The sequence below is a fragment of the Ochlerotatus camptorhynchus genome, unplaced genomic scaffold, assembly GCF_037179485.1.
Source record: "Ochlerotatus camptorhynchus isolate MF236.1 unplaced genomic scaffold, CSIRO-AGI_Acam_v1.1 ptg000309l, whole genome shotgun sequence".
Classification (NCBI taxonomy): Eukaryota; Metazoa; Arthropoda; class Insecta; order Diptera; family Culicidae; genus Ochlerotatus; species Ochlerotatus camptorhynchus.
In genome coordinates this window covers 713,967-739,349 of record NW_027040797.1, presented here as the reverse complement: position 1 = coordinate 739,349, position 25,383 = coordinate 713,967, and the positions used below count along the sequence as shown (strand labels likewise).

General features: G+C 38.2%; 5 protein-coding genes and 1 long non-coding RNA gene across 8 annotated transcripts in view; 3 read left to right on the top strand and 3 right to left on the bottom strand.

Moving 5' to 3' along the window:
* Positions 1–4,230, top strand: part of rols (rolling pebbles) — a 50,388-nt gene extending 46,158 nt beyond the window's left edge. For both annotated transcript variants that reach the window (XM_065229195.1, XM_065229194.1), the window contains 4 exons: positions 57–2,480; positions 2,544–2,895; positions 2,956–3,226; positions 3,288–4,230. In XM_065229195.1, coding sequence (XP_065085267.1) covers positions 57–2,480; positions 2,544–2,895; positions 2,956–3,226; positions 3,288–3,632 — 3,392 coding nt within the window. In that variant the 3' untranslated portion in view covers positions 3,633–4,230. The remainder of the gene's footprint in view (positions 1–56; positions 2,481–2,543; positions 2,896–2,955; positions 3,227–3,287) is intronic.
* Positions 4,231–4,595: 365 nt separating this feature from the next.
* Positions 4,596–11,276, bottom strand: LOC135707394 (uncharacterized). Of its 2 annotated transcripts, XR_010518226.1 has the most exons (12): positions 11,028–11,276; positions 10,773–10,813; positions 10,497–10,549; positions 10,132–10,188; positions 8,340–8,383; positions 7,663–7,747; positions 7,413–7,454; positions 7,010–7,089; positions 6,760–6,809; positions 6,398–6,459; positions 6,145–6,196; positions 4,598–5,803 (listed from the first exon to the last, which is right to left on the bottom strand). It is a non-coding gene; the product is annotated as an uncharacterized LOC135707394 (long non-coding RNA). The 2 variants fall into 2 exon arrangements; XR_010518227.1 differs by lacking the exon at positions 10,773–10,813 and having other exon boundaries at positions 4,596–5,803.
* Positions 11,277–11,758: 482 nt separating this feature from the next.
* On the bottom strand, positions 11,759–13,596 carry RpS3A (ribosomal protein S3A). The gene is made up of 3 exons (XM_065229208.1): positions 13,224–13,596; positions 12,765–13,074; positions 11,759–12,063 (listed from the first exon to the last, which is right to left on the bottom strand). The coding sequence occupies exons 1-3, from the start codon at positions 13,562–13,564 to the stop codon at positions 11,902–11,904; spliced, it is 813 nt and encodes a 270-aa protein (XP_065085280.1). The 5' UTR covers positions 13,565–13,596; the 3' UTR covers positions 11,759–11,901.
* A 160-nt stretch (positions 13,597–13,756) lies between these two features.
* Positions 13,757–14,648, top strand: LOC135707400 (mitochondrial import inner membrane translocase subunit TIM14). The gene is made up of 3 exons (XM_065229216.1): positions 13,757–13,826; positions 13,883–14,122; positions 14,514–14,648. Exons 1-3 carry the CDS (start codon positions 13,824–13,826, stop codon positions 14,625–14,627), a joined length of 357 nt encoding a protein of 118 aa, XP_065085288.1. The 5' UTR covers positions 13,757–13,823; the 3' UTR covers positions 14,628–14,648.
* A 6,707-nt stretch (positions 14,649–21,355) lies between these two features.
* On the top strand, positions 21,356–22,198 carry LOC135707393 (single-pass membrane and coiled-coil domain-containing protein 4 homolog). Its single transcript, XM_065229211.1, has 2 exons — positions 21,356–21,507; positions 21,687–22,198. Exon 2 carries the CDS (start codon positions 21,721–21,723, stop codon positions 21,901–21,903), a length of 183 nt encoding a protein of 60 aa, XP_065085283.1. The 5' UTR covers positions 21,356–21,507; positions 21,687–21,720; the 3' UTR covers positions 21,904–22,198.
* Positions 22,199–22,793: 595 nt separating this feature from the next.
* LOC135707388 (DALR anticodon-binding domain-containing protein 3) lies at positions 22,794–24,240 on the bottom strand. Its single transcript, XM_065229203.1, has 5 exons — positions 23,662–24,240; positions 23,421–23,602; positions 23,225–23,358; positions 22,976–23,143; positions 22,794–22,921 (listed from the first exon to the last, which is right to left on the bottom strand). The coding sequence occupies exons 1-5, from the start codon at positions 24,234–24,236 to the stop codon at positions 22,802–22,804; spliced, it is 1,179 nt and encodes a 392-aa protein (XP_065085275.1). The 5' UTR covers positions 24,237–24,240; the 3' UTR covers positions 22,794–22,801.
* Positions 24,241–25,383: the final 1,143 nt, after the last annotated feature.

The window sequence follows — 25,383 nt, the reverse complement described above, 5'->3', positions numbered from 1 at the left end:
TTTATTTGAGTATTTTCAATTAGAACAAATTTTACCCAGGAAATGTGTTATTCTAGCATCTCAAGGTGGCGGTAATGTGGACGACCTAGCATTGTTCAAAACCAGGAAAACTACTGTTAGAAGGTCGGCTCGATCGGGTCAAATCAAGGGGCCAATTGATCCGAAAATCAGATTTGCACAATACCGTCAACATCTACAACTTACGTTGAAACCATTATTCTTCGAAGTACCTACACAGGAACCGGATCCGTTGTTTGTTGGACGTCATTGGTTAGTACGCGAACTGGCCAATGCTGTCCAGTCTACCGATTCACCTGGTATACTATTGAGCGGTAACTTGGGAACTGGAAAAACAGCTCTTCTTCTGCAATTGGTAGAATACTCATGTTTTGGACGTCGTAAAGAAATGCCTATCCAGGAGAACGATGGAATCTACTGCCAAATCAACGTTGCACATGACAGATTGCGTAATCTTGCTTCGCACGTGGTAGCATACCACTTCTGCCAAGCGGACAACAATTCAACCTGCCTTATTCCGGATTTCATTCACTCTCTAGCGGCTCAACTCTGCCAGGCACCACAGCTGGCTGCCTACCATGAGTTCCTACTCGGTGAACAAGCTCTTCAGAATGTTCTTAGTGTAAAAGAATGTATTGCTGACCCTGAACGAGCCATGATCATGGGTATACTGGAACCATTATCCGCACTACGGAGGGTGGGAAAGATACCCCCTAAGAACAGCGTTATTCTGATAGACGCATTGTGCGAAGCAGAGTATCACAGGCCAGATCACGGTGAAACAATTGCATCGTTCCTGCAAAAGATGGCAGAACATTTCCCATCGTGGTTGAAAGTAATTGCTACAATTCGGACGCAAATGTTGGAATTCACAAAGGGATTGCCATACACGAAGATGAGTCTCGACAATTGGAATAGCAATGAGGCGCTGCAAAAGGATATTCTCGAATATATTACATTCCGGATCAATCAGAGTTCCAGCATTCAGCACAACATTGCCGGAGGCAAAGAAATTGTTAATACAAGCCTACATTTCAAATTTGCTCAACATTTGCTAAGTCTTACGAAAGGTTCCTTCCTGTATGCCAAGCTGACGTTAGATCTGATCGAACGTGGTAGCTTGGTTATCAAATCGAGCAGCTTCAAGGTGCTTCCAGTTTCATTGGCTCAAATATTCTTACTCAACTTTAATCTGCGGTTCCCGACAACGACCGCCTATGACAAGATCTCCAGTATTTTGAGCGTCTGTTTGGCTGCTCTCTATCCGTTGACATTGACCGAATTGTTCTACTCGGTCAACGCCTTGATAGTAGAAGGTGAAGGAGGGGAACATATCGATTGGGAAGAATTTATGTGCAGATTTAAAACATTGACGGGATTCCTGATCAAGCGGATAGACAATACGTACATGTTCTTTCATCCTTCGTTCAGGGAATGGTTGATAAGGCGTGACGATGGAGAAAGCACTAAGTTCACTTGTGATCTCAGAAACGGTCATGCTGGTATATCTCTGCGCTTATCTCGCCTGCAAGCTCCATTGGATCCAGAGCAGGCCCTCGAGCTGGGTCACCATATACTGAAAGCACACCTTTACCGTGCAGCGCCTCAGCATCAATCACCAAGAGATTTGCAAGCATTTTGGGTCGCTTCTGTAACGTTGTGCGTTTCTTCTGCGTTGTGTACCCTTAGAAATGTGTACAGTCCCAACATTAAAGTATCTAGACTGCTTCTGCTAGCAGGTGCTTCACCAGATCACATAACTAGCTTTTTGGGCAACGCCACCGTCCTATGCATAGCTGCCCATGAAGGAATAGTGCCAATGGTTAGCCTCCTATTGGAATTTGGAGCCAACGTTGAGAAAACCAACAGCCAAGGTTGCACTCCACTGATCCTAGCCTCGGCGAAGGGACACTGCGATGTCGTTCGACAGCTTGTTGCCGCTGGTAGTGCTCTTGGTCAGACAGATACGTCCCAGAGATGTGCATTGGTTCACGCCGCCATCACTGGGAAGCTCAAGGTTGTTAAATATCTCGTGGCATGCGATTGGAACCCAAGACCGAAAAGTAACGACGTCACATTAGAACAGGCAGCTCAACAAGCATTGATAGCTGCATCAGGCCAAGGAAATACCGAGATTGTAGAGGATTTCTTGGACATGGGTGAAGTGCACGTGAACAGGTTGGACATCATTACCGGTGAAACGGCGCTAACAACGGCTTGCATAAATGGACACACGGAAACTGTGACAATCCTTCTCAGTCGAGGAGCTGCGACTGATGTTAGAAACCGAAAAGAGCAATCGCCTCTGCTAATTGCAGTTAAGGAAGGTCACTGGGCAATAGTCGAGAGATTATTACAAAATCAAACTGACGTCGAACAGACAGATAGCAATGGGAAAACAGCACTGATGGTTGCAGCTGAAGAGGGACACGTTGGAATAATTGAATTGCTACTCAATAGAGGTATGTAGGTTATCATGTAGACATACATTCATTGAAAACTAATGGATCTTTTCACACTTTCAGGAGCATTTCTCAGTACGTTAGATAAGGATGGCCTCAGTGCACTCAGCTGGGCATGCCTTCGAGGAAAACAACAGGCTGCCAAATGCTTATTGGAAAGAAATGCAGATAAACAGCATGCAGACAATACCGGCAGAACCCCACTGGATTTGGCTGCCTATCAAGGATCGGCAGCATTAGTTCAAATGCTACTAGATCATGGAGCACAGATCGAACATGTCGACATCAATGGAATGAGACCCTTGGATCGGGCTATTGCATGTCGTAATGTTCAGGTGGTACAGGTTTTCCTGAAACGGGGAGCTAAGCTAGGGCCTGCTACTTGGGCCATGGCCAATGGGAAGTCCGAGATAATGTAAATTTACCTTATCCTTCGAAGTTATTCAGAAATCTGATAAATCTTACTACTTTTCAGGCTCATACTTTTGAACAAACTTCTAGAAGACGGAAACACCTTATATCGAAAAAACCGCCTGCAAGAAGCATCTCATCGCTATCAGTATGCTTTGAAGAAAATACCTTCGGTTTCACAAGCTTCAAACACCAGCACAACTAATGATAATGGCACAGAACAGTCACCTCTGTACTCAGCTGATACTAACAACAACTCTGCTAATCATGCAACCTTCCAACAATTAAAATTCAATTTTTTGCTCAATTTGTCCCGCTGCAAGAGGAAAATGAATGTAAGGGCTTTCGGCCTTAGATCTTAGCTCCTGCAACTAATTCACATTTTCCCTTTTTCAGGATGTTGCAGAAGCAATCGAGCTAGCAACACAAGCAATTGAAATCAAACCAAATGCCTACGATGGATACTACGCACGCTCGAAGGCGCGGATGGAGTACGCAAACTATGGAGAAGCTCTAAGGGACGCCGGCATAGCTCTGACAAAGGCACATTCAACATCGTTGGAAATACGCGAAACGCTCACCCGATTACACAGTGACCTGCAGAAACGGCATGTGCAGGCTATGGCAGAAGCAGGAAATTCGACAGTGTTAAGTGGAGCTGGGGAAAGCAGCACCAGATCTAGTTCCGTGCATAGCAGCCGATCAATCGCTGAGTGCATGGACATTATTACAGATTTGTAATGTATAAACGCAACTCGATACTTAAAGCAGAATAAGTTTAGTTTTACAATTTAACAATAAAAAAAAAACGTAAAACCGAAAAAAGACTAATGCAAATCATCATTCGCAATGCAATAAAACCCTTAGTGTGTTAACTTTCCTTAGGGTAATCTTTTAAATTTAGTTTTCATTTTCAACATTTCTACTTAATAGCACTAAAAGTGCACAATACTATTGTAACGTATAATTCCTTTGAAAAATGTTGTGCAACTTATTCAATCTAGCTTAAAATCGACAGCCTTAACTTAACGAAGCGAATGTTATTCTAAATTATTTATGAGTGATCCAGGAACGTTAACTTGAAGCATTTCTAGAATTTGTTCTTAATTCTATTAGCCATACATGCAATGTAGGTATTGTACATAACTTGATGGGATGTTGAAAGAAGACATTTAATACATTTCAAACTATTTATCATGCATGTTCTAGGGCTTAGACAAAAGGTTTATGTGGTTTCAAGCATTCTTAGGATAGAATTAAATTATTTTGAGTGTATATAAAACAACATTTCATCATTTCTGTACCCAATTAAATCGAGAATAAAATAATGTAAATTTTAGATAAAACTTGTTCAATTCTTTTGCCTTTTTTCAAGATTCAAGCCATGAGTCATTCCGATTTTTCGCTAAAGGGGTATTCGGGATAAGACGGGCAATGGGGATTAGACGGACAGTTGATAGTTTGATGGCTTAACTATTTAATCGGGTTTTTGTTACATGCACTCTTAATTTACGATATTTAAACCTCTCCTTCCCTTCCATGGTAGTCCATAGGTAATCCACAATTTTTAGGTCCCCCTCATGTTTGTCAATCTACCATTTAAAAGTCTTCTTCGTGTGCTCATTTTTCTCGTTCAAATGTGTTCTTATGAATTCAACTGAGCAACTATTGAAAAACAATTGATGATGATGGTGATTTTTGTGTGAGTTCATTAATTTATTTGATAAGGCTCAACCGAATTCACTTTACAGAGCCGAAGATTCTTGTTCACTACACAAAGCATCTTAAAGCTATTATCAAAAGGTACACCACAATAAATTTATCTTCCGCTATCCAAAAAGCCTCTTCCATCAGAATGGGAGCCGCTTCCAGTGATTTCATTGTATGGCAGTATCGCCAACGGGGGGCAGAGCGCTTCCATTGCAGCAATGGACGCAAAACGTGGTCAGCACTAGGGGCACGCAATAACCTTGAACTCCAACGCAGGCAACGGCTGTAATTAAATTAATTCCATTGACATACTTTAATTACATTAATTACACAATGTAGAACATTAACTACTCTTTATCTCCAGCTACAACATAAATCCTATTAGAGCGCATTGTATGAATATTTACGCTCATTGTTCTCAAAACAAAAGAAGCGCTCCCAGCGAATCCCTTTTTTCTACGTTTATCCGTAGGACGAAGAAAATCTAATGGCGTTCCAATGCGTTAGGACGGAATTGAAACTCGTTGAACGAATTTAGAATCAAGAATCTGTATTAGATTTTAAACAATATCTCAACAATTCGTGACTCTTTATCAAATCTAACGGTACGTATGGAAAGGTGAATAAATTTAGAAGTAATCTTTGACAAAAAATATGCCATTTTTTGTTCAAACCCGTTCAAAAAAAGAGGGGTAAAGTGAGGGTTGTGCTTAGTATGACGGAAATTAGATCAAAAACCCTACTTTGCCTTTAATTTTTAAAATAAGGATGTGATATAAGTAGCAAATAATTCATTCCTAAATTGCAGTTTGGGCATATTGTATGTATTAATGCGATATGTTTTCAAGCTTTTTATGTTTTAATCTCCATTCCATTGGTTCTTATTACGACTGTCACTTCACGGTGAAAACGAAGTGAAGTGAAAATGAGTATCTCACTGTGACATGAGTCGGCTTGCAAATCACTTCACCTTGAGTGATTCAATGTCACTTCATTTCGTTTTCACCGTGAAGTGAAGCCCGTAATAAGGGCCATTGAGTTCAACGAAAATCACTTATCATGCAGAAACCATGCTTTGAGTACTGAATCATATTCCAGCAAATTTCTGCAACCCAGGATGCCTTCAGTTATGAATTGCACAAAGTATCGTGCCGATCTTTGGAACCGTAAAATATTCCACAAATATTTATCGTCATAGGTAGCTGAAAAAAAAGAATAAATTTGTTAGAAACACATTCCTATGAGACAATATTAAGTAGCTATGGGTGATAGGATACGGTCAGTTGCCGATATAATCTTGAATGAAATACGGTACAAATCATTTCCACAAAACGTGAAAGTTTGAATTGTTGTGTAGTTTCAAATCAGTCTCGTCATCGGTATCATCATGGTAAGCAGCGTTGGAAAAGATCGCGATATTTCACGAAGTTCACCAAGGGAAAAGTTCGCGAGTCATAGTGAGTTTTGGTGCACTTTTCCAACACTGATGGTAAGTTTTGTTATTTTTATTGAGTCGGCAAAAAAAAACAATTGAAATACTTACTTGTTTGAAAACCAGCTACCACACTGCACCAGGTGCAATTGCTATCAAGTTTCTGAAACGGGAAACAGAATCGAGTTGTAACAATACTGGTATTCAATATAGAGTATAGTTTGTGTGGGAAAGGGAATCAGTTTAAAATTAAATGCGTAGGAATTTTAGGAACAAGTTTTCTTCATGTTTCTATCATAGCGAGCTGAGTAGTAATCATCACATAAGTGGTTAATTAGATTATTATCATGTTAGCTGTTCTTACCTTTCTGTTTGGAAAACGATCCTCTCAATATCCATCTTTATAGATCTCGCGATTATCCGATCCTACGAAAAGAAACCAAAAACGATTAGAGCTGGTTCGACCATTTAAACATTAAAGAATGCAATAACAAATTGAATCAGCCACCAATATAATCTTGGAACGAAATCATAACATCCTGCTTCTGTAAAATACAGAAACGTTGGTTGTCATATGATTTTGTTTCAGTCTCGTCATCGGTATCATCATTTTTATGCTATTTTTTATTCCGTAATTTAACGACATGCTACAAATTTCCAGGACTTGTATTTGCTGGGAAATCTGAACAATATCGTTAGGTTGATAGGTATAGGACATTTATTCACCTTTTGACTTGGACCAGACCGAGGCTGCCCATTTTATCGGTTCAGAAGATCTGTAAGGAAAAAACAAATCCTCATTGTAGCTAATTTTGTTACTAAGAGACCGTCAGTGGGCACGATAAGGAAGTCAGTAACTAAATAATGCGTAGGAATTAGGAACAAGTTTTCTTCATGTTTCTATCATAGCGAGCTGAGTATGAATCATCACAAAAAATGGTTTAAAAAGTACTGATGAAAGTTTAGTTGATCTTACCTTTCTTATTTGGAAACCGGTCCTCAGTTGCATTTCCTTTAATCATCATTACATGACTTGCAGTTGTAACAGCTTCGTTCCTGTGTAATCGAAAGAAACCCAAATTATTAAATTTTGCTCAACCATTGAAGATTTGAACACTGCAATAACAAAAGGAATCAGTTGCCAATATAATCTAGAGCGTAATCGTAACATCCTGCTTCCGTAAAACACAGAAACGGTGGATGTCGTATGATTTTACTTCAGTCTCGTCATCGGTATCATCATTTTTGTTAATGCAGTATTTCCTTCTATTCAGTATCTGTCGGATTTCCACTAGTTTATCAGAAGCAAGTGACAAGTTTGTTAGGTAAATCTGAACGATAACGTTAGGTGCGTTGTATTATTTAAATTGTATGTTTACCTTTCTGCGCCAGCTCGTGCAGCTCATCTCGTTTCATTGGATCTGAAAGAAATAGAACAAATTTTAATTGTAGCGAATTTATGAAGAAGCCGTCTATATGAAAATGATACCAGTATTTTAATCAGTAACTAAATAATGCGTAGGAATTAGGAACAAGTTTTCTTCATGTTTCTATCATAGCGAGCTGAGTATGAATCATCACGGAAACGATTTCAAAATTAGTAAGTGATGAAGCTTTAGTTGATCTTACCTTTCTTATTTGGACAACATTGGTCCTCAATTTCCTTTGATGATCAGTATGGCTTGCAGAAATGTAAGCGATAATGGATTCGTCCCTGTGTAAGCGAAGAAAACCCAAATTATTAGACCTTTTTCTAGCGTTCAAGCATTGAACACTGCAATAACAAAATGAATCAGCTGCCAATATAATCTTGAGCGAAATCGTAACATCCTGCTTCCGTAAAACACAGAAACGATGGTTGTCGTATAATTTTGCGTCAGTCTCGTCATCGGTATCATCATTTTTGTTAATGCGGTAATTCCTTTTTATTAATTACAGTACCCGTCAAAAGTATGGAAACGCATTAAAAAGTATACACTCATTTTGAATAGGGGAAAAGTTGGCTTCGGCAATACCTTGACCAATTATCGTCAGGGGGTAAAACAACATCCTTGAGAGCTCAATTTTGGCATGTGGATACATTGTGTTTCAGAGCAACTATTGGCCAAATTTGAGAGCTCTAGAACTTTGTTTACCCCCTGACAATAATAGGTTAAGGTATTGCCGAAGCCAACTTTTCCCTACTGCATTACCTAGAAAAGTTTAGCAATACATATATTACCTAGTATTGCAATACTTTTTCCATACGATTCCATACTTATGGTGGATAGTATATATCATTGTAGTAAAATAGATGGATTTTTTACCTTTCTGAACTAGGTTGTACCTCGTATGTCTCATTTCAAAGGATCTGAAATAAATAAAATACATTGATACTATTAAAGCAAATCAATATGAAAAAATCTTATGTATGGTAATCAGTAGCTAAATAATGTGTAGGAATTAGGAACGTAGGTCGGGTGGAGCAAGAGTGCCACCTCCTATAATTTTATAAATAAACACGTTTTCAATGCTAATAATTCACCCATGAAACTATGAATGGTATTTCTATGCAGCATTATAGAAAGTTCTGTCCAAAATGAAGCATTTCAAAAATTACAAAAAGTTTGTTTTCACCAAATTTGACAAAGCCAGCTACATAAAACATCAACAAAAATAGTTTACATTTGATTTCATTGGTAAACATAGTTCATTTGTTATGTATTGAATAATATTGTAAAAATCAATTGTTAAATTGGGTGAACAATAACAGCTGCTGCTAGCCTCACCTCACACCTCAATACCCCTAAACAACCCAAGTTAAGACGCATGGCCTTTTGCCCCATTGCAGTTTCAAATAAAGATTTGAGATGGCATTTTGAAAAAATCGAAAACAACTTTTTACGAGATATAATTTGCATTACATTGCTGATGTATGAAGGCAATAATATGAAGTTGCAATACGGTGTAGAAACTCCTACAAATATCCACTATTTGGCATATATAGAACGTACAATTAACCACTTTATTCTAGCACTTAAAATGACGTTTGCTACCACTCGAACTTTGAAATAAAACATTATTTTGAGATTTTTTCTTCTAGAACCTCGAGAAAAGTAGCCGACATTCGTGCGTTTCATAAAAAAATAGAAATTAGTTGGTCCAGTTTTGTGAAATCGCTGGTAGAAAGTCAAGCCAAAACTGCTTGACAAAGTGGTCAATTGTTAAGGTGGCACCCACCCGACACTATATAGTGTTTAGAATCCTTAACGCCTTAACTGTGATGAACGATTCTCTTTATCGATTTTCTCTTCACAGTCAAGTTAACCAATTTTCCGAAATTATTCCAATACAAACTAGTTGTAATAACTAGAAAAAAGCAACATCAAACTCACCGACAAATGTTAATCCAGACAATAATTCGTCAAAAGAGAACATCGATAAAAATAATCAATCATTGCAGTTAGGCCGTTATGATTCTAAACGCTATATATGCTCAATTTGAATGACAAAGTTTTTCGTTTCGAGATACGCAATGTGGTCCCTTAAAATCAAGTGCAGTCCAAAGGGTCTTGAAACTGTTGAAATGTTCAGAATCACATTTTTTCGAATGTGGACTTGGTATATTTATTTCCCGATTTGTCATCAAAATTCACGGGCTTTTCCAGGTGATTTCGAATTCACTGGTCACCCTGATATTAGAAGGGTGGCTACACGAATGATCAGACCGAATCACAATTGAGTCGAGTCGACTCAATTTCGTCAAAAATGGATTTCCTGCAGCTCCATTCACCCAGGTTAATTTTGAGTTAAATGGCTTGAAGTAGTTGTTATTCGCGGGCATGTAAACAAACTACTTACTATAAGGTTGTTTTCACCCAACGTCAACTTCATACAACTCAATATAAAATTGTAAAATTGTATAAGATATAAGATATATATTTAATTTCTGAATTTACACTAAGAATTGAAGTTTTTTTTAGGTATGCAATTTGATTACTTTTGACGAAAACCGAATAATGTGGCGTATATACATAAACCACGATGAATAATTGTTGATACAATCGAGAAACTTCTGTACTGCCATACATAAGATTATTTCAGGTATTGTATACCTACCCTAATGTTCACAGCCACAGCTAAAGCTTCTATAGTAAACCATCAGCGTTAGAAAATCTGCGAATAAAAAGCATAGAACAAATTACATTATCTATTAAACACAGTCGTCTACTGTTAGAATGTGATTACTGCTTCAGTGTATAATTTAATGCGTAGGAATTATAGGAACAAGTTATCTTCATGTTTCTATCGAAGCGAGCTGAGTTGGTAATCATCATTGTTATTGTGTATATTACGTAAAGACTACAATTATAACATGTTAAATTATCAACAAGAAAAATTTCAGCAAGATAGCCTAATAACCTCTTATAACATGTTATAACTCCATAGTCTGAACCTAGCAAAAGGAAGCAAACAATACGTACCTAAACCAATTGTGACTGTGCTTCCGAAAACTCATGTCCGATTATGCAAGAACCTGTAAAATATTATGGAAACAATGACATTTGTTAGAACGCTTATCCAAACTACCTATATAATGTCAGTCGCGACAAATGGAATGGGTCAGTAAATTCAATTAAATGCGTAGGAATTAGGAACAAGTTTTCTTCATGTTTCTATCAAAGAGAGCTGAGTAGGTAATCATCATTTTGCGATTTAAGAGTAAATCTTTTCAATAGAACAAAAAATGGGCTACATACCTTCATCGTAACACTGCGTTTGAAGGACTCATCAACAAAATCTGCAACAATAAAACAAACACATTTAATACTCTGTACCACAGCTGACGTACACATTTTTTTCACATATGATTATTGCTTCAGTGTATAATTTAATGCGTAGGAATTATAGGAACAAGTTTTCTTCATGTTTCTATCAAAGAGAGCTGAGTAGGTAATCATCATTTTGCGATTTAAGAGTAAACTTTTCATTAGAACAAAAAATGGAATACATACCTTCATCGTAAAACTGCATTTTAGAAACTCATCAACAAAATCTGCAACAGTAAAACAAACAACACATTTAATAGTCTGTACCACAGCTGACGTACAAATGTATTTTGCAAATGATTACTGCTTCAGTGTATAATTTAATGCGTAGGAATTATAGGAACAAGTTTTCTTCATGTTTCTATCAAAGCGAGCTGAGTTGGTAATCATCATTGAAAAACAATAATTAATCGAAGGTGAATAATATGTGATTTTTTTTTTTACCTTTTTGTTTCGATGTTGCATTGTAAAATTTATGATTTTTGCTGCGTTCTGCATACGTGTACTCTGTAATAGAAGAGAAGATCGATTACTTCAAATGCCCAAATCGATAATTTTAATCAGTCAAGGAAAAATCGAAGCCTAGTCAGACGAAATCACGTGTATCGTTCATAATTGTTACAATTCAGAGACGAGAAATAACTAAAGGAATGATCGAATCATCACAAGAAGCATAATCAATTCTATTTTTGTTCTAATCAAAGTTGATATTTACCTTTTTTATATGGAAACGAAAACACTCCCCTCGTAAACCAATCTCTGCTAGATAATCTGCAAATAAACATAATTAAGCATTTTATCTTAACAAAAGACAATACTAACCTGCATTACATCTTAAAGGGACTAAGTGCGTTAAGACAACAGGAGGGAAGGATCTGTGAGAGGACAAAACAACAACAACAAACAAAATGGAACAATAGTCTTGTACAACAGTTTCGGTTGTATTTCCGAGTTCTTTCCCCTCGCTCTGTTCACTGTTCTTCTGCCTAACGGCCGTTGTTCTCCTTTTCATACATGGAAAGTTTCTGCTTTAATTAACGCTAAGATGCATAATGCTGGCTTAAACCGATTCCTGTACCGGTGGCTCGTAGCCCTCCGGACGATCGACGGTGACACCACCCTCGGCAGCTCCGGTCGACACCTCGGCACCCTTGCCGCCACCGTCACCGTGCAGCTCCAAAAGATTGGCCAGATCGAAGCGCGGCTTCTTCAGTACCTTAACCTGTACGGAAAGTGACGGAAGATGGTGGAATGAATGTTAATCCCAAATGCTATTTTAGGATATTTTTTTCGACTAAGAATCAATTTTTTTTTTGCATCTTTCAACCCTAGATTGGATCAATGTGCTGAAAACAGGTGAGCAATATGAATTAATCGTATCTTACGTTCTCCCGTTGTTTAAATGGTGGACGGAGTGTGACGTCAAACTCCGCCATCCATTTAACAAAAGGGACAAGTTCTCTGGACCTCACCTGTTTACATCTCATAGAAATTGGTTGCTCTCCAAAACAGTCGATTATTAAAACTTGTTGTATTAGCGAGCTCAAAAACACTATAGGAACATACACCTGTATACACTAAGATTATTTACCGAAATCTCAACAGCTGAACGTTCGGTGATTTTTCACAGTTTTCCTGTAATTTTTCACAGATATTCGATGAAAAATGACAGAAAAACTGTGAAAATCGATGAAATAATCTTAGTTTATGCAGGAACATTTTTGCTTAAGTAACTCCTTTTTAGAGAGCAACTGCTTGCGGCTAGTAGAGTTTAAGATTCAAATCCTGTTGAGGTCTTAGAATGTGGAATTCACTATGCACTAGGTATTCACATTGCTACCGTTTGTATACGGAACAATTACACAAAGAATCACATAACGTATTCGGACTTTTTTTTTCTTCGCCGGTCACACTACCACTTACCTTACGAATGTAGACATCGTGCAGCGGGTAGATACCCTGACATGCCTTCTCGATATCCTTGGCGATCGAGTCAGGCAGCAGCTTGTTGACGACCTCCTTCAGATCCGAGCTGGTCACATCACGGGTAATGATGGTAGTCATTTTCCGGCGGATTTCCTTGATCTGGGAGTGCTGGGCATAGCAGGTCTTGCGCTGCGACACCGAATCCTTGATGGTGAAGCCGATGCAGAACACACGCAGCAGATAACCGTCGGTGGTCTTGACATCGACCGAGCACTCGATCAGAGTTTGCCATTTCTTGACCATGGATCTGAAAGGGAATTAATAATTTCTTGGATTAGCAATTTTTCAATATTGTTTACCAGGCGTCCTCAAACAACTTCTAGGTTAGGCGGACGACGGGAATATAAAGAATACAGCAACAAAACATTGACTTCAGGATGAACCCGATTTGCTTACCTCAGTTTATCGGTGGTCAAGTCCATTCCGTGGAAGTTGCACAGCACATTGCGGCCATGGACATCTTCAGCAATCAGCTTGAACTTACGGAACGATCTCTCGGCATCGGTGTCGTTCTGCAAATCGGCCAGAGACACCTCAAACACGCGGCCCTTCAGACCGTCCGAAGCGATCCTTGTTCCCTGGGTACGGTTTACCAGGGTCTTACCGACCTGACGGGTCGAGAACATGTTCGGGGCCTTCACATCGTACCAATCCTTGCGGGTGAACGGATCCACAACCTTCTTTTTCGATCCTTTTTTGCCTCCTTTGGAGGTACCCTTATTTTTGCCGACCGCCATGATTACACTTCACGATCAAAAAGAACGGAAACACTCGACGTTTGACAGCTCGAAAACTTGATTTCCACTGAACTGAATTATTAGTACAACGCCACTCTTTGACATAACGTCAAAGATTTAGCACTAGTCTAGTACGGTGTTTCCGAATGTCAAGCGTATTGTCAGAGAACTGTCATTAGATTTTGTTTACCTTTCTGTTTTGTTCTGCAAATCGTAATTTCGTAACAAACTATCATTGTGACCTTATTAGTGTTTTAAAATGGTAAAAGATCGACAAAAAATCATTTTTTTCATTAATAGTAAACCCCATCGTTTCAGACTGGTTCTATCATCCTAGCGGGCCTGGGATTGGCCGCCATTGGCTTTGGAGGACGAGCTTTGCTCCGGCAGATGCCCAACGCCGCTAGTAAAATGCAAGAAGCACTTCTAAATTTGCCCAAGTTTGATGCGGAATCGATGGCTAATTCCAAGTACTACAAGGGAGGATTCGATCCGAAAATCAACAAGCGGGAGGCAGCTCTAATCCTGGGGGTCAGTCCGTCGGCATCCAAAATTAAGGTAATTTGTTTTTAGGTTTTAAATTGCGTAATTATAACCATGTTTATGCAGTTCGTTTTGTTATTGCCGCCAAGCAGGGGGCTCTATCCCTGTCAGCAGAAGTGAGTCAATTTAAAATCGTTAGTTTCTACCGGTTGGTAGAACCAACCGGTGGAAAATAACAATTTTAAATTGGCTCACTATTTGACTAGTTACCTCTATGACTGAACTGTCATCAGACTGAGATTAACCCCGACGGTGCAAAACCTAATAGCGGGAATTTGTGGATTCTATATTTCTTGTTCTTAGGTGCAACTTGTTTCAGCTAGCGGACTTTCAGTTCAACATCATTTCAGTTAAAACTTTCACTAAGCGAAAGGCGAGTGTATTCACTTATTTACTTTCTTTTTAGATCAAAGATGCGCACAAAAGAATCATGCTTCTGAATCATCCAGATAAAGGAGGATCCCCATATTTGGCCGCCAAAATCAACGAAGCGAAAGATTTTATGGATAACTCGAAATAAAAATCATTGATTATTAAACAGCATTGTGTTGCATACATCGTTTATAGATAATCGTTTTTGTTTTAGGATATGTGAAATATATTGAGTTAACTCGATAAAAAGCTAGATTGTTTTCAATATAATGTATTTATTCAAACATTCAAGCTTATAATACGATAGGGTGGGCGAGGCAGTAATGAAGGAACATTTAATTTATTTAAAAAAAATGGATTAATCTAAGCAAATATAAATTTATCATTTTTTATCTGCTGTAGCAAATAATTTTTATTTTATGTTCAACAATAAAATTTTCGTTCTTTTTGTTTGCTGAACATCGAAAGTAATGTTCTTAGAAGATTGGCAATGCTTCAACCATAATAAAGAAATACCATAAGGGTTCGTCCATTAATTATGTCACACTTTTTATGGGGTAGGGGGGGAGGTGGTTTGAAACTGAGACGAGCCATACAAAAACAAATAAGATCCATACAAAAAATGTGACAAAGGAGGTAGGGGGGTTGAAGATGGGCCAATTTTGCGTGACATAATTAATGAACCATCCCTAAACGAACTGTATCCCGGATGGATAAACTATCCCACAAATGGTTTGGATGATACCTCGAACACGTCGTTAAGCTCTCTTTTTATGGTCATTGGCAATTTAGTTCATTAGCTTGAAGGTGGGCGTTGGCCAAATTTGGATTTTTCAGATATAATCCTAAATAGGACCTAGATTATTTAATACTCTAGTAACCTCAAGTCCGTGCTCTGTCACAATGTTTCATTGTGATTAATCAACACTCAAAGGGGTAAAATATCAAATTTGGGGTGAATTTGAAAGAAAGGGAACTTGGAGTGTAGAGCGCACTGCCCACTGGACGATTCTGAAGCCTGGCCAAGTGAGTGGGGTATGGGTTTATTTGATTGAACGTCATTTCCAATGTATATATTGATACATTCAACCATTGGCATTTGAGATAAGACAGAGATAGGATGCGGAGGGCCCGCTTAGGGGAAGCGTAACCCATGTTATGGTTTCCATTTATTAAATAGTTCAGATAGGCTGGAAATGACATGTTCATAGTGAGAAAATGTACCATATGGGGCCCGTTCACTGATCAAAATCAGATTCACATCGTCAGACCCTGCCCAAGAATAAGAGGATTGACGATGACTTGTCAAGTTTTATTTTGAATTTGCGTTTTGCATTTAATACTCTAGTAAATCTCGCGTCCGTGCTCATTCACAACAGTGTGAGGTGTCAATACTCACTGGGTCATATATCTTAGACCAGTTCCAAATTAGTTTGCTATTAATATCTTCTGCATCGCAGTTCGCGATAGATTCCTAAATATGGGTTCTCTTTTCCGACCATAATAGTGTGGGGGAAGGGGGTGAGTTCTGGATCAGCAGTGGAGGGGGGCCCATCGGTTTTTGTGGGCAGACCGTCCAAAGCCCATTCCTCACAGATCGGAGGCTGCTCACGCAGACCAACGCCATCTTCGTGTAGGTGGAAGTTTTCCCTATCCGATGATGGTGTTGGTTTGCGTGGGTGGCCTTCGCTTTGTGGGTGGGGGCTTTGGAGCGGTTTGTTTACAAATGCTGATGGGCCCTTTTCTATTGTTGATCCAGAGTTAAACGTTGCGATATGAGAGCGAATAGAGGCGAGTAAATAGGGAAGACAACACCATGACCCAAATAGGTAACCAATGCATGCGGCTCACACTTAACTTGTTCTATTTCTTTCTTTCTTCCTATCATGTACTAATATTGACTGCCTGAGGACAAATGGGAACACGACCAGAAGATCAATAGGAGAAAAAGAAAATTTGAACTAGAAAAGAAGAATTAAACTTGCACCGGCAAGAGGAAGCAGACAGAAAGGATCATGCCGGTTGGAGACAGCCAATGTATACTGGACGAAGCTTGTATCTAGGAAAAGTCGTATGTGCAGGAAACCGTAAGTAGGATAAGAATCGTAAAAGGTGTGTGCTTGCTTGATAAGATCCTAACTTTACTTTAAATACACGGTAGGAATCGAATATCCATTTATGATTAAGGTTTTGCCCATTTTTCAGTGGGAGTGGCAGTACTCATTGATGAGTGATTTATCGTACCCATTTATTAGTAACTGTTAGCAGCTAATGATTAATTGATTTACCTATTTTAGAAATACCTATACTTCACATCAGAACCTCATTTCCTTCAATTACTACTCCGTCGCAGCACACACCTTATATGGATCGCTAACCTTTATTTAGTTTCAGCATTTTCGACATTATAATCAAAAGGTGAGTTTTAAAAAGTATAATTACCATGCATATAGATAAGTTAATGTACCAGAACCTGGACGGACACGAGCCTACCCAGGGGAGGACCCGGATACGACCACCCATGTGTGTCTAGAGTATCGCACGAGCTGACGAGTGCAACGGGAAGGACAGTAGGTGTATAGACTAGGGGGTTGGTCCCTAGATAAGCCTTCTTAGCGGAAGGCACAGCCTATGCACTGAACAATTACAATTACAATTACAATTGGCAATTTAGTTCATTAGCTTGAAAGCATCATCATATCAAGGAAAACTACACCACAATAGAAAGAATGAATTATTTAAACAAAGCTGACAGTGTTTTAAAATTAAAATTTGGTGAAACAGCTTTGAAAGTTCTGTAAAAATAATTTCAAGTGTATATAAAAGTAGAATGCATTGATTTCTTTGGGTTCCACTATTACAAAGGATAGAAAGTCGGCGAAGAGAATCTGTCAATGTTACGTAGGAGCTAGTGCAATTTTCAGCTTGAAATGGGATATACATTTTAAAAAGATCTTATTGTAACCACAGAGAATTGTAACCTGACACCAGAATATTTAGGCTCTGAACCATTAAATTTTGGCGGATTATTTTAACTTTTGGTTTAAATTTGACAGATGGAAAGTTATCTTTGAGGCTGTGCTCCATTTGGTGAATTGAACCTCCACAAAAATCAACCGATCAACATCTTAATTAATTTTCGAAATGTCAAATTTAAGTGAAAATTTACCAAATGGAACACATCAAATATGGACCAACAGGTTTGTGCCATAAAAAGGAGGAAATGGAACACAGCCTGAGCATGGTTATTTCTGACAGACAACAACCATAGAGGTAACTCTAAGACAAGTACACACCAAAATTCATAAATTTTGTTCGGTATTTTTTTTTTGCTGAATTTGATCTGTAAAATGTAATTTTTACCGAATGTTTGGTAAAATTTGATGTTTTACCACTTTCCAGCAATAAGAAAAACTGCATATCTGTAATTTGCAGAAAATTACCGAAAACTGTATATAAACATTACTGATCGAAACAATACTAAATACTAAACATTACTGAAATCCCACAATACTGTCAAAAATTGACGAATGTACTGTAAAAACAGTCTTTTACAAACCAGACTGTAAAAAGTACCGAACGGTTTGTAAATTGTCTGTACTGCCAAACTCAACATTTTTCCACCATTTTAAAATTGAATTGAATATTGCGCAGTTCTCCGTAGTTTAAGCATAGAGGAAACTCTAAGACCACTGGGTCCCGAAGAAAATCATTATTATTTTTGGCTCACTCAGTACCAGAACAACGGTCCCAAGCAGTCCCAAGCTATTTCACTCACCCCTGCATGTTCTGCATGAATCCACACACCCCTGATGTTATCTGTCAAACTTTCATAGCAAATCAAAACAAACATAGTGTAGTAATAGAATTTCAACTAGAATAGGGTACGTTAATCGTTTGCTTGGGACCAATAGGCTACTAAAGTGGTGAGCCAATTTAAAATCGTTAGTTTCGTATTGATTGTTGGTTTAAGTGCGCAGTTAAAGTAAGTGTTAAAAAATGGAAGACATCAAAACAAATTGGAGCTCTTGATGGAGGAGCAAGAGATCTTTTCCGTAAGTAAAATTAAAATACATTTTTTTTTCATTGTACTTTGTAGATGGATCTTCAGAATGATTTCAACACGGTGCCAAACGGTGAAGTCCCACTTTTATACCTAAAAGGAAATTTAATGGAAGATACTTCGGAGGGATGCATTGCATGGAAGGGATGGTCTGCTTCCATCAAGAAAGATGCCAAGTATTGTTTCCGAGTGCTGTGTGAGTGCTTCGCTGCTTTCAACATAAGCTGCAAGTCAGAAGACAAGCAATTTTTCTTGTTTCCCTCTGCAATTTTTCAAGGCGTAGGAAACCTTACTACCACGGGAGAGAAATTTACGAGAAGCATCAATTGATCGAAACTATTAAGAAATTTTGAAACTGATAAAGTTTAAAAACTGATTAAAATCATCATGGATTAATAAATGTAAAAAAATAATTCAAATGAACCATATTATTATTCACACCAAATTTGGAAAAAGAAAAGAAAAAAAAATCGATAAAAACCAGCTACAATTCAATCGGTAGTTTTTGCTGAACAAATTGTAAATTTTAAAATCAAACCAGTAATTAATTTTACTGAATTTCGGTAAAAATCTGACAGAAAGCTTTTTTGTTTATTTTATCAATCATTCAGTTAAATTTGCAATGCGTTTCAGCAAATTTTGACAGCTCATATGACCGAAGTCAAAATTACAGAACGCACTGTAAAACAAAAAATACCGAATAGATTACCGAATGTTCAGCTGTTCCATATTCGGTAAAAAATTACAGTATACTGTAAAAAAATCTTAGTGTGTAGGTCCCGAAGAAACGTGCTCAACTTTTTGGCTCACCTCTGGTACTATCTTCGGTCCCAAGCTTGTCGAATCACCCCTCGAAAAACCAATAACCCCTCATTTTATCTGTCAAACTTTCATAGCGAATCAAAACAAACATTGCGTAGTACTAGAATTTCGACTAGAATAGGGTACGTTAATCGTTTGCTTGGGACCAATAGGCTACTAAAGTGGTGAGCCAATTTAAAATCGTTAGTTTCGTATTGATTGTTGCAACAACCGTGTTTAGCCGGTTTATCAACAACGATGGCTGAGTTTTGCTCGAAAACCGGTCAATCGATAACACAGGGATTTTCGAACAAGGAAAATAACTTTCAAAATGTCACTTTTAACCACGAGTTAAACCAACAATCAATACGAAACTAACGATTTTTAATTTGGCTCACTACTTGACTAGCCTATTGGTCCCAAACAAACGATTAACGTACTCCATTCTAGTTGAAATTCTAGTACTACGCAATGTTTGTTTTGATTCGCTATGAAAGTTTGACAGATAAAATGAGGGGTTATTGGTTTTTCTTATGTTTCGAGGGGTGAATCGATTGGCTTGGGACCGAAGAGAGTACCAGAGCTGAGCCAAAAAGTTGAGCACGTTATTTCGGGACCTTCTATATAGTCTTATACCACAGACAGACATACAAATTAGTACCGTTGTACTTCTTTAATCTAGTACCTCAAAACGTACAATTTGTGGTACTAGCTTAAAGCAGTACAACCATAGAGGTAACTCTAAGACCACTGGGTCCCGAAGAAAATCATTATTATTTTTGGCTCACTCAGTACCAGAACAACGGTCCCAAGCAGTCCCAAGCTATTTCACTCACCCCTGCATGTTTTGCATGAATCCACACACCCCTGATGTTATCTGTCAAACTTTCATAGCGAATCAAAACAAACATAGTGTAGTAATAGAATTTCAACTAGAATAGGGTACGTTAATCGTTTGCTTGGGACCAATAGGCTACTAAAGTGGTGAGCCAATTTAAAATCGTTAGTTTCGTATTGATTGTTGGTACAACGGTAGTACAACCATAGAGGTAACTCTAAGACCACTGGGTCCCGAAGAAAATCATTATTATTTTTGGCTCACTCAGTACCAGAACAACGGTCCCAAGCAGTCCCAAGCTATTTCACTCACCCCTGCATGTTCTGCATGAATCCACACACCCCTGATGTTATCTGTCAAACTTTCATAGCAAATCAAAACAAACATAGTGTAGTAATAGAATTTCAACTAGAATAGGGTACGTTAATCGTTTGCTTGGGACCAATAGGCTACTAAAGTGGTGAGCCAATTTAAAATCGTTAGTTTCGTATTGATTGTTGGTACAACCATAGAGGTAACTCTAAGACCACTGGGTCCCGAAGAAAATCATTATTATTTTTGGCTCACTCAGTACCAGAACAACGGTCCCAAGCAGTCCCAAGCTATTTCACTCACCCCTGCATGTTCTGCATGAATCCACACACCCCTGATGTTATCTGTCAAACTTTCATAGCGAATCAAAACAAACATAGTGTAGTAATAGAATTTCAACTAGAATAGGGTACGTTAATCGTTTGCTTGGGACCAGTAGGCTACTAAAGTGGTGAGGCAATTTAAAATCGTTAGTTTCGTATTGATTGTTGGTACAACAGTGAACTTTGTATGTCTGTACAAGGTATTAGAGTTACCTCTATGGTTAAACTTAACTCGACAATTGGTTCACAGCCTTATATTCTAAAGCCCTACAGTAAAAGTATGGACGTCTGTCAAAAGTTGTTCCAATCGAACCGTCAAAATGCACCGCTTTGCTCGATTGGAACAGCTTTTTTTCAGTTTTGTGGTGACAGTCGTCCATACTTTTACTGTAGGGCTTTATTATATTCCTGTACTGCATGAACTAAAATTATCCCATTTTGATAATTTTGATAGGTGTTATAATATTATTGAGCTGAAAAAATGTCAATGTGTCAGTTTCAGTTTGTTTTCGTTTGTTTATTTTGCTGTCAACGTCAACGAAAACTTTCGAGTCGCAGCGGCAGTCGCGTCCAGATTTTTCTCTACAAAAAAAGGCGATATGCCTGGGCACAAAGCGTACGCGTAAAATAACAACAAACAGCTGTGATATCCTATTTGATCCTTTAACATCGATTTTTGCTTCTACAATTGGTAAGTTAAAACATTTTTATAAAGTAGTGGGGTCTGCTCCAAAAGCAATTTCGTAAACTAAGCTTATTCCGCCGGCAAGCTCGAAGTTCCAGCGTGGCACTTTTGAGGACTGATAGATACAGTTATTCTGTGTCGCATCTTATTGTTCAATATTCCTTATCTTATCTCATTGATTCCAGAGAAAATCTCTGGACGTTTCCATTGTCGATCAAAATGCGCAAACTACGGGGAGGACAAACGAAAGAAACCCGCAAGCAGAAGCAAGAACGCCGCGAGGAAAACCTGAAAATCCAACAGCAGCTGAAAACGATTGTACTTCCCATCTGTTGTGTGTTTTTCCTGTGCATGGTGGTGTATGTTTTTATGAAAACGCGTCCCCGTTATGAGGAACTGTAAGCCACTGCGAACTGCAAAGGTTGGAATCGTTTTCTTTATCGATCACTGCAATATTTTACTCTACAGATTAGTTTAAATGTCATCAAAGATTACTATTTTTCACAAAGGAAATATTTTCCATATATTTTGTCGCATTTCAAGAATCTTATGATGGGAACATTGCATTTAATTCTAACATACATCTACAAGACGAGAGAGAGAGAGGAAGGTAGCCCAGTTCATGCAATGTATGTACAAAGTTTACAAAGTCTATCTATTTCTATAATAAAGTGAAAGCTATTAAATCGAAAAATAATATTACATCTTGTTTCTGTGACATTTTTCCTTTTCCAAAATATTATCGGTAGTTGAAAACCGGAAAACCCCACACGCGTCAATCGATTTTAGTCTTGTTCTGTACGTTAAACATAGTGTCAGGCACAGTGCGCTTTATTCGCACAATTATGTGCACTATGTTCGACGTTATGTTTAACGTACAGAATGAGAGTAACATCGAATGTCGCGTGTGGGGTTCTCCGGTGTCCAACTTGACTGACAATAAATGAATGCCATTTCCCGATAGTCAGCAAATTCCGGAAAACCATGTTAAAGGCACCGGTTTGACCCCCATCTAGTCTAAAAAAAATTCGGCTCAGAATTGGCAAATCAAAGTTGGCACTCGTGGAGAATAGAAGAACTATGAGAATGAGAGTGATGAAGGTTTCAAAATTTTCCACGGGGAGGTTATACGAGTGCAATCTTAAAATGCTTTTATTTTGCAAATGGAGCATTTTATTTAAATCTCGTAACGACGAAAATTAAAGATCCTCATGCAGATATGCCCAATAAAGATAAAGAAGTCTTGCAAATCTTATGGATATTTCTCTAAATAATCAAAGCTCAAAGACAAATTAGTATGTTACATTTGCGTAACCGCTTCTAAATCCAAGATTTTCAACAACGCTGACAACACGTGAAACACAGACTTCAACAAGTAAATCCTGGCGTACATGGTCGGCAGAAGATGCTCGCGATTTTCCTGGCAAAAGACATAATTAGATTAATCAACTACTAAGTCGCGTATCGTACTTACCGTCAATATCCGCACTCGACGATAGTATTTACTTAGGCAAATTACCAATCCCGATGCGAAGCTCAGTACCAGATGAGGTGACATTCGCGATAGCTGACCATCGCCTAGCGCTTGCTTTATCATATCGGGAAAACCAACCACATAAGCCCAAAACAGATGCCATTCATCCTAAAATAGTTAAATAATAGAAAATATAAATTTTCCATATTTTTACTGAAAACTACCGATATTAAACTTTAGTTAGTATACCTCTTCTTTGAGTAGAGTGAAATCAACATTTTCTACTGAGGGTAAATCTGGGTAGTATCGAGTTCTTTGCTTTTCTGATAGCGTTTTAAACAAGACAGATATTCTGGCGTAATTATACAAAATAAAGGCGGCACCTGTAAATCAACAAACCTAATGTTATTGGATCGCGTATATCAATATTGAAGAAAATACCTACCTTTACTGGACTGATTTTTTTCTGTCTTCATGTCAATTGGACTGGATGCTTTGGATTCCAGCATATCAACGATGGCAGCCGACCGCCCCAGACTAGCAATCATTTCCTGGAATCGCTGATGGTCTCTCACGCGTATGCCATACTTGTGCTGTGCGATCAGCTGCATGTCGTTTGCACGTTTCCTAAATTAAATAAATATTCTCAAACAATCCGAATAGAAAATGTTAGAATGTTTACTCACTTAATGAAATCCGTAGCGTTTATACCATTCGTTGTTACTGGACCACATATAAGATCTATTTCATTGGTAGTTGCCTTGCTACGATTGCGGGTAATTTTAATAGTCAGTGTATTTTCTTTCAATGACCTATCGTTTGAGAAATTAAACCCGCCGAATTCAAATAAATTCCTAACTACGTTATTTACTGTTAAAATTCTAAATTCCGTTATATTCATATTATCTAGACTTTCTTTATCCACATCAGTACTTAAAATTATTTGTTGAGCATTGTCCCTGCGCCCGAATTTGCCTTCTAAACATTCGGTAATAAAACAACGAAATGCTGTTTCTCGTTTCAGGAAGAAAGCTACAGACGAATCTGTTACACGTACGCTTTTAACCGGTAAAACCCATTCTTGACTTTCTTTAACAAAGGATTGAGCATCAAAATTAGCCAAATCGTTTTTTGGCTCAACAATTTTGACCACGATATCGCCATATTCGGTCAACTGTTTGTTTAGATATTTCAATGAGAGCCGACCCACCTTTTGGAGGCAACGCTTTAACTGTTCTTCTAGATTTTCTAAATTATTCATTATAATTTATAAAAAAAAACACTTGCTTGCAAAAAAAACAGTAGTTAATCCTGTGTAAATTCTCAAAATTCTAGAAAATAATTTTAATGGTAACAAGGAAGCCTTCGTTCAAATATGTAATAATTCTCTCTTAACATTTGAAAATGCCCTATCAACTTTTGCAAACATAATTTAATGCTCTTTTCACACGAAGAAAAGCTCGCCTACGCAAATCAACAACACCATCAGGTAAGGAAGATTATTTCCTTCCCGATAATGTTCTTGGTTTGCGTAGGCGAGCTCAAGTTCACACGAAAAGGGCTGTACAAGTTTTGTTACAAAAGTCGATAGGACTTTTTCAAATGTTACGCAAGATTTCGGTTTGTTTACGTTACTATGCATAACGCATAGTTTACCACCCTCCCATCCCCATGAATTTCGTCCACGCCCGCTCAGAGTGGGTGCTTGTAGCTGTGAACGTGCCCCACATGTTGAAATCCCCCAAAAGCTACACACCGACCGCTGCACGTCCGCACGACACAAACAGACTAACAACAACGCAGTGAAAACTTCAAAGTGCACGACAAAGAACGCAAAATCGTAAATATTGAAGTGCATTTGCAAATCTTTATGAAGCCGCCCACACTTAAATCTAATTAACTCCAAAAGTCTGAAAGCACCAAGTTTAAAATCCAATAATGTGCAAAAAATGTGAAATGCGGCTCTGATTACATTGTGACTAAAGGCTCATCCATTTGCAATCAAAGAACACGAGAAACCGCTTATCTTTTCGCTATAAGGATCCATAAATTGCAATTAGCATAACCGGCACTGGCGAAATGAGCTTCAATCTAACGCAAACAGTTTTCTCGGCGCTCAACGCAACAATGAAGACTACGACGGAATCTGGGGTAGGGGTGCAAGTACCTGATAAAATACACTATCCGGCAAGCTCCGAAAGTTTGAATTTTGTAGTTATTCCACTTGCCGTCCTCATCACTGTGATGCTTCTATCTGTTATGGTATTTTGTATTAAAATAGTGAAAGTTGTAAAATCAATGTTTTAATAATGGATTTAATTTCCAGGTCTACCTAATGGCAAGAAAGAAGCATAAAATTTTTACGAAACATTCCTACGTTCCCAGCTTCTCGTTCGATTCGTCGGATC